A 12,241-nucleotide genomic window follows, 5' to 3' on the forward strand; every position below is an offset into this window, starting at 1 on the left:
TACTGATTGAGCTACCCAGGCAATTTATCTATGTATTAGAAGAATTATCTCCCCTCTAAGGGAATAATTTTAAGACTCAATTGCACATCAGTCATTATTGTAATTTTCACTCTAGATCAGTTAGGGCACGTTCCCCCTATATCAACTTGTTCATTTTTTCCACGATTTTTTGAAATTTTCACCCCCCCCCGCCTTGAAATATGGGAGTTTTTTGAGAAAAAAATTCCACGTGCACTCTTGCCTATAGTGACTGTTTTTTGTGAACATTTTAAAAATTCCGGACTACCCCCTCCCCCCATTTCACTCAAGGTGGGGGGGAAGAGACATTTTTTGAGATGGTTTTACATCAAAACTGTTATTTTGGGTGAATTTCGCCCTAATTTGAAGAGAGTGCGAATTTCATCATCTTACCGTTAAAGGCTCTTTTTGACAAACTTGTAAATTCCAGAAAAAAATGAATGAAAACTATAGCAGGTTCTTGGGAAAATATTGCCTTCTAGCGAGTTTCCAAATTTCTGCAAACATTTCAAATCGCTTTAGGAGTACCTATCCAAAAATGAACGTTGCTAGGCTCCACCAAAATTCGAAAAAAATCGTTCGTTATTTAGCTTCATTGATTTTTTTCACTTTTTCTAGAATTTACAAATTGGCTAAAAATTCACTTTTGAAGTCGCACTCCTGGAATATCATAGTAACCACCTGAAATGGTCAAGAGGGTGCTCATTTGCCCAATAAGCACCGGGGCCAAAGTTGTAAGTTCCAAAGTTCATTTTTGAGTGATTTGAAATTTCTGGAGAAAATTGAAAATTTGGCGGAGGCTCCAGAATGGCTCAAAATTAGTACCTACCTAGTTGTTGACGTGTGAGAGTTGAATGGAAGGAGAATTATTCCCATTGGTTCACTTTGCTCGAAAAAATTTATATTTCATGAAAAAGTTTAGAAAATCGTCCTTGAACAATGTTTTTAAATTTATCAAGTTTTCAAAAATTCGTAAAAAGAATCCAAAAAGAACGTCACTTTAGAACTTGGAATTTTCGGTTACGAGAGTTACAGTGCATGATCTTTCAATCTGCCATGGTTTTGTTCAAATTGAAGAGTGCCAGTTCAAAATATTCTCTCGGAAGTGATGTTCGTCTCAGAGTTACAAAATGCAACGCTTAGAAATAGAGAGATAGGTACCTATCTACTAGTTGAAGTGGTAACCTATCCAGTCGATTTCATTTAATGAACTGTATAGGTACCTATAAAATAAATGTTTAGGAAAAGTTTTGTTTCCAAAAAAATCACAATTTTTTCGGCAAATTCGGAAGTACACGTCTTCTGACGCACGAGCACACTTCCTTATAAATAAATCCATTTCTAAGAAATTATGTATAGAAAGAGGTTACTCGAAATAATCTTCTTGCTCTATATTATAAATGTAAACGATACGAAGATGACGAAATGCTGGATGGGAGTATCTTATTTGGTAGTGAAATAGCTATAGCAATTCCACGATGTTATCTGAAGAATATAAATATATGCTGAAATATATTGGCGAAGGCATTTGGTGAATATATCCGGGAGTGTTACACCGTTTAGCCCTTTCATTCATAAATTTTTTTAGTCAAGTGCCTTCGCGAATTAACCGCCTACCTATTAAAAATATGTATTCGTTATTAGCTTTTACATCGACCACTTGGTTTCTCATAATTATTCTATGCGTAATGATCGGTTTGTTCGTTTTATTGGAAAATCGCGAAGTTAATCACGACGAGTGTGGCGAAGGCAAAGAATTAGATGGACCTGTTCCTTTGCCGGTAATCGGCTCTTTGCATTTACTGGCCGGATATAGTGTACCGTACAAAGCTTTTCGTATATTGGGCAACATTTATGGAGACGTATTTCGCATTAAATTGGGATCTGTGCCTTGTGTAGTGGTCAATGGATTGGATAATATAAGAGAAGTACTGATGGCCAAAGGAGATCATTTCGATGGAAGACCGAATTTTGCCAGATATAATTTAATTTTTGATGGAGATAAACGTAATTGTGAGTACAATTTAACTACCTATCTATCTATCTATATTAGCTACCTATCTTCTTTTTGTAATTGATTTTTTTCGGTTAAATTTTGCTTACCTACCTTCCTTACCTACCTACACAAAAAATTTAAAATCTTGTCAATCAATGCGTATTTAAATATTGTTTCGATCATTTTATCCAAAATCAGATGAATTTTACTTCCCGGTCAACTACTTTGATGATAATTCATTTCAAATTTCTGAAAAAAAATCCTAATGTATTATTTATTTTTTTCACACAGCTTTGGCCTTCTGCGACTGGTCAGAATTGCAAAAAACCAGAAGAGAATTGCTACGAATCCATACATTTCCTCAATCATTTTCAGCAAAATTCCAGCAACTCGACAAGTTCATAAGTTCTGAAACGAACTCGTTATTTGAACATTTATCAACTTACGACGGAAATCCAGTCGCATTCAAACCACTTCTGCTGCACACTTGCGCCAATATATTCATGTTGCACTTTTGCAGCAACAGATTCAAATACGGAAATGAACAATTTTCTCAAATGATACGTTACATTGATCAAATTTTTTACGAAGTGAATCAAGGATACGCGGGAGACTTCATGCCGTGGATGTTGCCATTCTATCAAAAACACTTCAACACTATTCACAAATGGACCAAGGAAATACGAAAATTCACCATGGAAATCGTCAACGAAAGATATGCGACTTGGCAATCTGGCAGATCCAGTGAAAGCTTCGATTACATTGATACCTTGATTGAATCTATTATAAAGGAAGATGATAAAGAAATGAATCTTGAAATAGCCATGTTTTCGTTGGAGGATATCATTTCGGGACACGCGGCTATTGCCAATTTTTTAATGAAAGTTTTAGCTTATATTGCTGTCAGACCACATGTCCAAGCCAAAATAAGAGATGAAATACGAAAAGTGACCAAAGGAAGTAGAGATGTTAGGTTATCAGATCGAAGGCGGATGCCATATACAGAAGCAGTGATATTAGAAACTATTAGATTAATAGCATCACCAATCGTTCCACACGTTGCTAGTCAAGACAGCTCTATTGCAGGTTGGTACATTGAATACTTTATCTTTATTTTAATATTTAATTAGAAGTCGAAAAACTTTTTAAATAATCATTATTTTATAGATAATAAACAAATAGGTTAAATATATAGAGTACCTACACTTGAATACCCTGTAGGTCTAGGTACCTTCCTATTTTGATTTAAAGAATTCGATTACGCTTAGTAAACAAATTTTCAATGCTGTTGCCAAATATCAAACTTGACCAATCTTTTTTTCTTCAACAGGATTCAAAGTAAAGAAAGGAACAATGATTTTCCTGAATAATTACGACTTGAATTACGGACCAGAACTATGGGAAAACCCGGAACAATTTTCACCCGAAAGATTTCTGAGCAAAGAAGGCCTTTTAGTCAAACCAGACCATTTTTTTCCATTCAGCACCGGCAGAAGATCATGCATGGGATACAAAATGGTTCAATATTTATCATTTTCCATTACCGCGTTAATTTTACAAAAATACCAAATCGAACCAGTCAAAGGTCTTTCTTACGATGTTCCAATAGGAGATTTAGCTTTACCGTATGAAACCTACAAATTTAGATTTATTAGCGACGTTGTAACTGCGTAATTTAACGAGCATAATTTTAATCGGTGTATCGGCCACTGATTAAAAATGTTTAAAATCTCATTTTCCAAGTATTTTATATACTTACTTACTTATTGTTAAAGTGAAAATGTGATAAAATTTAAATGCCAAAAAATTAATTTTTAGGAATATTCTTGAAATCCTGGCGTAGTAACGTTTCAAGTTCCTATTTTTTTTCTTCGTTGTTTTGTGATTTTTTTTTATAGTTTTTAATAACTGTACGATAAATTGTTAAGAAAATACGCATCTCTTTAGTTTTTAAGATAACGACTGATAATTGTAAGCGAAATGTAGTTTAAATATTTTCAAAATCGAATTCCTTCTGAGAAATACTATCGATCTGCGTTAATCATAATTTTAACCTAGTGATTCTACGATGTCATATTCGCGTCCTTTTTATAAAACGATTTTGTAATTTAATACTTGGCGAATAGTGAATTAGTGATTGTTAGTTTGTTTTGTTCCTTGTTAATTTAACATTATGTATTGTAAATTATTTTATATATTTTTTTTACTATTCTTCAGTTTTATTGTTAATATTGATCTTCTAATAAATGTTTTTTTAAAAATAAAATTTTAGAAAATAATGTTTTATAATTTGTATGAAATTAATTTTTAATCATTGATGGATTTTTATTTCAATAACTTTCGATAAATACGAGAAAACATTTAATGTTTCATCTAATCCATAGATTAAAAAAATAAGAACACGCACACAATAGCTATAAAACATTTTTAGGGAAATTTGTTCTCGAATATTAAAGCGTAATAATGAAAAAACTAAGAATAAAATATTAAAACGACAATTTAAATAGGTTAACGACTAAAAAATATAGAATTTATCGCAATCTTTCGAAAATAGATCGTCTTCAAGAGACAAAACGATGAATTATTTGGCACTGTCTGGTTTCTGAAAATTAAACGAAAAAATTAGCCTGATTTTTCATTCATTAAATAATTCTAATTCTCATCGAAGTATACGTACAAATTCCCAAGAACAATAATCTTTCGTGGTGGCTGCAACGTATTCATCGATTAGCTCTTGTACCACTTCTCTAGAATTATCGAGTTCGTCTAAATTATCTTGGAACATGGCCTCTTTTCGGAATTGTTCTAAGAAAGCTTCACGTTTCCTCAACTTATCATACTGTTCCAGCGCTCGTTGGAAGAGCTACAAAGTAAAATATTGTTAGAAATTTACGATGGAAGATATTCATCATGTTGCAAATTGCATGGCATACTAACCGATGATATATTAGTATTGTTTGCTAACATTAAACCAGAAACACGATGAGCTGTCTGAATATAAGGTGATTTTTTAGATAATACGACTTGTATACTGGCCGGACCCCAAGGTATCCATTGGACTAATTTTCTCTCCCCGATTCTCTTTAAAGCGTTGCTTACTTGAGATGGATCAGCGTCACCCTACAAGTATATTACATTATAGATGCAGAATATCTTGGAAAATACATGAGGGGGAGAAACAACGAACTATTACTAACTTGTATGATATTCAATATGGATAAGTAGCAATGAGCGGTGTTTCTTTCGTGTGCTGTTGATACCATCATGTTTTTCGGTTGCAGCAAACGTTTCATGACGTCAAACACGGTTGTTCTCCTGATGGATGACGCCTGTTAGAGAATCATATCATTAATATCACAACTGTTTACGAATTACGAATATCAAAAATATCGAATATGATCGTACTTCGTGATCATTGGTAAGTGGAGTATATCCAGTCATTAAGAAATGCAATCTTGGAGTTGGAATTAATGGAGCGATCAGTTCAACGAGATCATTATTCATGTAAGATGGAAATCTACGAAAGATATATCGAATTAAAAATTCCGATTTATAATGCAAAAACGACTTACAGGAGTATGCTTTTACTAACCTCAGCATTGCTGTTGATACAGACATTATAGTAGAAACTAGAGCATTTATTTGAGTTAAAGACGGTTTCTGAATACGCAAACGATCTGATGCTATTCTGTTCAAAGCTGTGTTATCTAATACGACAACACAATCTGCACATACAGTCAGTCTTTTGAGCGTCAACAAGGAATTGTAAGGATGAACGACTACATCGCTGAAAAAGTGAACGAAATACGAATTAAAATTCATCTTCAAGTACCCTAATTACTATGAAATGATTTAGTTACCTCATTTCATCTTGATTAGGAAAAACGCTATAAGTTTCAATCAACTTTTTCGGATATCTGTCAGTCAGTCTTTCTAACAAATAAGAGCCAACGCCTGAACCGGTACCACCAGATATCGAATGGCATAACATGAAACCCTGCAAAAATAAATATTTTTGAAAAATTGATCGATTTAAAAAAATGTTGATCTAATTGAATGCGACTAACTTCAAGACTATCACTTCCATCTGCTTCTCTATCGATAATATCGAATATTTCTTCTTGCAAAGTTTCTCCTTGATGATAACCAGAAGCCCAGTTATTACCAGCTCCTCCACCATCTTTAGATAAGTAGATATTTTCTGAATTGTACAACTGAAATTTACAAAATTTAGCATTACGTGAAAAAGAAACAACACCGAGGGAGATATTGTATGAAGACCACCTTGGAGTACGGCGAGTGTATGATGTGATTGATGACTCGAGGTTCCAAATCTAATAATATTGCGCGAGGGATATAATGCTCGTCATCAGCCTAGAAAAACCATTATCAGATTACTTTAATTCTAAATTCCAAACGGAAACACAATAAAATCAAACATTTACCTGATAGAAAAATACATCTTTACGATCGACACCATCGGTTGCGAATGGTTCCAATATACCTTCTGGATTTATACCATGCTCTTCACATAATTTTTTCCAGAATTCGAAACCAACTGCAATAATAACGGAGAATCAATATCAAATTTATTGGCGGTATAGCATAGCACCATGAGAATAAGAAACATACTTTGGTTGCCGCATTGGCCCAGCTGCAAAGTTATCATTTCACACGGCATCTTGGTGGTTTACGAGTCCAAATTCCGGATGAAATAATTACAAGTTATTATATTAAATTAATACTACAACTTGACGAAATTAAGAAAAGAACCTCATTTCTATGTAACGGCGGGAATAAATTATCACATCAATGCTTGCTGTAGAAAATTTACTATCTACTTCCCTGAATTTCTGAAGCTGTCAGACGAAGAATCGAGTTCCCTGACTAAGCAATGACTGAAGGCAGGATGGCTCTGGTTTTTTTTTTCATCGGTGACGTCACTGTTTCACGCTCTTTTTGCTTTATGACATCACTGCTCTTTCTGTGATGGTTTTTTTTTATCTTTTTCTGCTGTTTGGTGTTTGAAATTGAAAATCTACGTTATTGTAGTTTTGTATTTTTTTTGTTTTTTTTTTTTCGTAAATATTGAAGCAGTAAACTAAATATTAATAAGACTAACGATTAAAAAATTGGAACAACTCAGCACACTGGAAAATCGAATCAAGACTAAAATAAACGATCTAAAAGTGGAACAACTTAGCACACTAGTAATCGAATTAGACAAACATGAACGATTAAAAAATTGGAACAACTCAGCACACTGGAAAATCAAATTAAGACTAAAATAAACGATTCCAAAAGTGGAACAACTTAGCACACTAGTAATCGAATTAAACAAACATGAACGATTAAAAAATTAGAACAGCTTAGCACACTGGAAATCAAATTATTACGTACATAATTTTTTAGTTATCACTAGTGGTAGTGGAGTTGTGATAAACATGATCTAATTCATTGTGCACATGAACTACTTCATCTGTTCCTTGTTGAAAACCTTTTTGGATTAGTTCTCTTGCTGCAGTAGAGATTCGAGGAAACTTCTGTTTTGGCTTTGCTGTACTTTTTCGAGTTGGATAGAAGGTCTGCTTTTCTATTTTACCAGATTCAACACGCTTTTTAGCAAACGAATAGTCAGAATATGTGTTATACAAAGAAATTATTCTATCTTGTAATTTTATCATTTCTTCTCCCTTGTCAACGGGTAAATTGCGAATTATCAAGCCTTGTATCAATTCATTCTTCAAATGAATTTCATTTTTTATTTCGGCATCTGTTCTTAAACAAGAAGACTCCACCTGAACATCAGCTTCTAATTCTGCTTGAAATGGACCAATATTACGTTGTGATGAAGTAAGTTCAAGGTCTGGTTCAGTAAGTTCAAAATCGAGTTGAGATGGAGTGATGACAATTTCTTCAACTTCAATGACTTGATCTTCGTCTACTGCAGGTAGAGTGAAAAATTTTGCTGCACAGGCATGAATATGTTTACAGATATTGTAATCCACTGCATTATTGTAACATGAGCAAGTGAACATATGAACGCATATATTACAAGATTTACATATTCTTTGACAGCAAGCTGAAATAACATTTGTTATTCGATGAACTACGTATTTATTCTTGACAATCCAAGTATTTTCGTTGTTGTGGATCCGTATATCATCAATATTAGCACTGTTCTGGTGACTTTGAATGATTTTTGAAATATTTTTGTAAGGAGTTTTCTTCGTTTTTTTAATCACTCTTTGATAGTGTTTATCTCTAACAACAGACATTAACGCATAAAGCAGTTTATCAATGCGAGAACATTTTACTCCTCCGAGGTAATCATATTTCAAAGCTCTATGAAAAGCTTCAAGATTCATATTCGTTTGAATAGGTACATGTTTTCGAAAACATCTTGCCCATGAATGCATGTTGTTGTAATAAGCTCTTCGTATATAAGCGGCAAAAGCTACGGTGTCCGGATCATTCTCCAACTGCTTGATAAAGTTTTCGAATTCGTTTTTAAAATTTTCAGGGTCCAACTCCTCAGCAATTGCGGATAGATCTTTCATTACTTCTTTGCGTTTTTCTTTCTTTATTTTAGTTTTGTTAGTAGTCCAATTTTTGTGAACGTGCCATAAGCAAAGTAACTTTTGTTTAGGTTTTCCCATAACTTTGACCCAGGCATTATAGAAAGCTGAAGCATCATCACTCATGAATAATTCTGTACTGATATCTCCTACTTCACTTTTCAGAGATTCAAAAAAAATCTTGAAAAAGTCTTCATCTTCTCGGTTAGAAATAGCGAATGCCACAGGTATTCCTTCGTCCCATTCATCCAACACAATAATTGTATACAATTGAAATTTGTAACCATTTGTTCCGTGGGTACCATCTATACAAATTGCTTTATGGCCAAATTTTGTAAGCATTCTTCTTTGAAATTTTGAGCAGAAAACCAATGTGAAATCTTCATCTTTCAATACATCTGACGATTCTCCTTGCTTCTTATAGAAAAGAATGGGGTTACCTTCTTCCATCTTTTGCATTTTCAAACAAAATAGTTCAACGCTTTGAAAATCAATGCTGTGCTTTTGAAGCGGATTATTGATATCAAAACTTGTAGCTATATTTCGGATATCTTTTTTCGTTGTTAGATGCAGTCGAGTTAGCTTTTCATCTTCTTCAAAATTATCTGACGAACTATTACGAATATTTGCCAGTATGTGAGTAGCTGGAACACCAAGATTTAATTTTCCTGCACAGAAAAAGCAAGGTAACTTTTGAATCAAACTTGAAACAAACCAATGATTTTGTGAACTTTCAACTTTGAATACGAAAATGTGTAAAATTTACCTGCAATAGTATAACGATCATCAGAATGCAAACGCATTCGCTGTACTTCACATTCATGGCCAATGTGAGTTTTGTAAAATTCTACTATTAAATTGCCATCTTGTTTACGAATCAGTTTGAAGTGAGCTGGACTAGTAAAATTCAACTTATTTGTTCCGAGATTTTTAGTTTTCTTCTTAGTTGAAACAAATCCAGCCTTACGATGTAACCGAAAATTGAATGAACGATGGCAATGATACCAGCTTACTGAGTCACCGCTTTTCTGCTTCTTTGCTTGAAAATCTTTCACGAATTGAGACGCTGTTTCAGTTTCCTTACTTTTTTTCCAGGCTTCAAAACCTGACAAAAAGATATCGAAATGAATAATTTTATTGAATGAGATCAATACATATGATTTTTATTTTTCAACAGAATGTATCAATATATGTTTTCTCGTCACAATTTTACTGAAGAAAGACTGAATTGTAGAATATAGAAGTTAAAATGTTGACAAACCTTCTTCATTAGAGAATCTTTCTGTTTCTTTCTCAATGTTAATTTCATGGGCATCTCTGAGGTGTTCAAAATATTGACGAAAAAAATTGAATCGCTTATTGCAACATGCACAAATAATTCTGCTTTCCTTTTTCTTGTAGTTTTTATTAGCTCGATTACCTAAGAAAAATATTTTATTTATTATTTGACAATTGTTTCAGTTTATTAATTTCTAATCGTAATTTCATATGAGAACCATATGAGAACTATACGAGAGCAAGAGAAAAGAGTATTTTTTACCAGAGGAAACAGCGAGGTGCTGCTTCTTTATATGTTTCACTAAGCTATTTTTGAAGTGGTATTGTGAGCCGCAATCAGCACAGGAGAAAAAAACACGTTCCATCTCGATTTTCAAACATGTGAGATAAATTAATTACAGGTGTATGAGCACAGATCAGGTAAACAAGAACTAAGAAGATAACACAGGTGAAAAAAGTTTATGTCGTTATAGATAACAAGTCGAATAGCAACAACAGCAAAAAGAGCGTGAAACAGTGACGTCACCGATGAAAAAAAAAACCAGAGCCATCCTGCCTTCAGTCATTGCTCCTGACAAAGCTAAAGACAAAAATAAAGAACGAAATAGCCCGTTTGCAACTTGATAGGTCGACAAGTAGGTCGATACATTCGATGACGAAAGTACAAGATAAAACCATCTGAAAAAACGTTTTATTAAAAGAACACATAATAAATGGAAATGCAAAGAAGCAAATATACGAAATAGGTAAATTGAATGGTTATAAAAATAGGTGACAAATCATCACGAAACCTTTAAAATTACCTTTTAAAAGTAAAATGTACGTTGGAAAACTTTACGTATTTTCTACACGAGCCGCTTTTCCTCCGAACTACGATACTCGATAATTTCCATCAGTCTGAAACTAAAATAAAACGAAAGTCAAACCTACTGGTTTGAGTAATCACGAATATTCAAAACCTATCTAAATAAGCTCCTAAGAAGATATCCTATTTGGAAATATGAAATATAAAATAATTATGAACCTAAAAGACTTCCTAAATATTAAGATGAGAAATATGAATAAATTCATCGAATATGTAGAATTGAGTGCTCGGAGGATAACTAGATAGATTCTAACCTACCCAATTCACTCCTAAGCTTCTCAACTCGTCAATATGAATTAAGAATGAGGTAAAAGTACTTAGAGGATAACTAGATAGGTACGTACCTTCCCAGTTCACTCAAAGACTCTTCAATAAGATAAATATAAACCTAGAACGAAATAAAAAAGTACTCAGAAGATAACTAGGTAGGTACGTACCTACCCAGTTCATTCCAAGACTTGAATAACGAATGAAATATAATGAAATAAGACCCTAAATGACTACCTATCTATTAAGACGACGATATTCGAAGAAAGTAGAATAAAATTGGTACTTAGAGGATAACTAAGTAGGTACGTACCTTCCCAGTTCACTCCAAGAGACCTTACGAAATATTTACAAACAAATGAAAATTGAATAAAGTTCTCGGAGGATAACGAAGTAGGTACTAGCCTACTAAGTTCACTCCAAGGCCTTTGTTAGGTACTTTAAGGATAACGAGGTAGGTATGTACCTTCCCAGTTCATCCCAAGACCTTACGAAGATAAATATGACGAAATAATAAATTGTTTAAGATAACTAAGACAAGACACCTACCTACCTAGCTATATCGAATATGAGCATCAAAAATTGCCACTGCACATAGAATATAATATAAAAGCGAAGCAAAGCGAATACAAATAATGAAAATAAAATGGAATAAAAAATATGAATATTCTGAGACTTACGGATTGAAATATAATACCAACGTCACCATCATACTTCTCGCGAACCAACGAACATTATTCACAATTAGGAAAAATTAAATATAACCTTATTTCGCGATTAAATATTTGCAATTCGATTATTAAACAGTCGAAACCATCGCGAGTAATAAAATCGCAAATTCGCGTAATTAAAGATTAAATTAAAATGGTTGAAGTTAAAATCGCGTCGCAGAGAAATAAGCAATATTTGAAAGAGACGTTTTAAAGAATGATGTTTCCTTTACGAAATACGACGAATGAATATGAATAACAAAGGCAACAGCCACAGGCGAGAGAGAATCGAGAGCATTTCACTCGGTGGTGAAATTCAACAATTCCCCTACCTCTCTGTGCCTTATAAGTTTTAGTCTTACGATTTACGAAGACAAAGAATTAGCTGAGCTAGATGGTTTGTTGGGGGGTTGGAGATTCTTCTATTATTTGTTGAATCTCGCAACGCAAACGAACTCGTATTTGGAATAAAAAATAAAAACCTTATTATGACGTCATTCGCGCTGAACGAATGTTCGAGCGAACGACT

At 33.4% G+C, this 12,241-nt stretch overlaps 3 protein-coding genes and 1 long non-coding RNA gene across 4 annotated transcripts; 1 reads left to right on the forward strand and 3 right to left on the reverse strand.

Moving 5' to 3' along the window:
* Positions 1-1,586: 1,586 nt before the first annotated feature.
* On the forward strand, positions 1,587-8,720 carry LOC135835822 (cytochrome P450 307a1-like). The gene is made up of 4 exons (XM_065350254.1): positions 1,587-2,031; positions 2,306-3,100; positions 3,345-3,665; positions 8,680-8,720. The coding sequence occupies exons 1-4, from the start codon at positions 1,647-1,649 to the stop codon at positions 8,718-8,720; spliced, it is 1,542 nt and encodes a 513-aa protein (XP_065206326.1). The 5' UTR covers positions 1,587-1,646.
* LOC135835823 (tubulin gamma-2 chain-like) lies at positions 4,363-6,816 on the reverse strand. Its single transcript, XM_065350255.1, has 11 exons — positions 6,647-6,816; positions 6,460-6,572; positions 6,299-6,388; positions 6,082-6,228; positions 5,875-6,011; positions 5,607-5,801; positions 5,420-5,531; positions 5,212-5,343; positions 4,952-5,134; positions 4,692-4,877; positions 4,363-4,616 (listed from the first exon to the last, which is right to left on the reverse strand). Exons 1-11 carry the CDS (start codon positions 6,693-6,695, stop codon positions 4,596-4,598), a joined length of 1,365 nt encoding a protein of 454 aa, XP_065206327.1. The 5' UTR covers positions 6,696-6,816; the 3' UTR covers positions 4,363-4,595.
* LOC135835821 (uncharacterized) lies at positions 7,291-10,450 on the reverse strand. Its single transcript, XM_065350253.1, has 4 exons — positions 10,133-10,450; positions 9,854-10,012; positions 9,359-9,697; positions 7,291-9,260 (listed from the first exon to the last, which is right to left on the reverse strand). The coding sequence occupies exons 1-4, from the start codon at positions 10,233-10,235 to the stop codon at positions 7,423-7,425; spliced, it is 2,439 nt and encodes an 812-aa protein (XP_065206325.1). The 5' UTR covers positions 10,236-10,450; the 3' UTR covers positions 7,291-7,422.
* A 39-nt stretch (positions 10,451-10,489) lies between these two features.
* LOC135833775 (uncharacterized) lies at positions 10,490-12,127 on the reverse strand. Its single transcript, XR_010556544.1, has 3 exons — positions 11,683-12,127; positions 10,674-10,773; positions 10,490-10,548 (listed from the first exon to the last, which is right to left on the reverse strand). It is a non-coding gene; the product is annotated as an uncharacterized LOC135833775 (long non-coding RNA).
* Positions 12,128-12,241: the final 114 nt, after the last annotated feature.

Source organism: Planococcus citri, chromosome 2, assembly GCF_950023065.1.
Source record: "Planococcus citri chromosome 2, ihPlaCitr1.1, whole genome shotgun sequence".
Lineage (NCBI taxonomy): Eukaryota > Metazoa > Arthropoda > Insecta > Hemiptera > Pseudococcidae > Planococcus > Planococcus citri.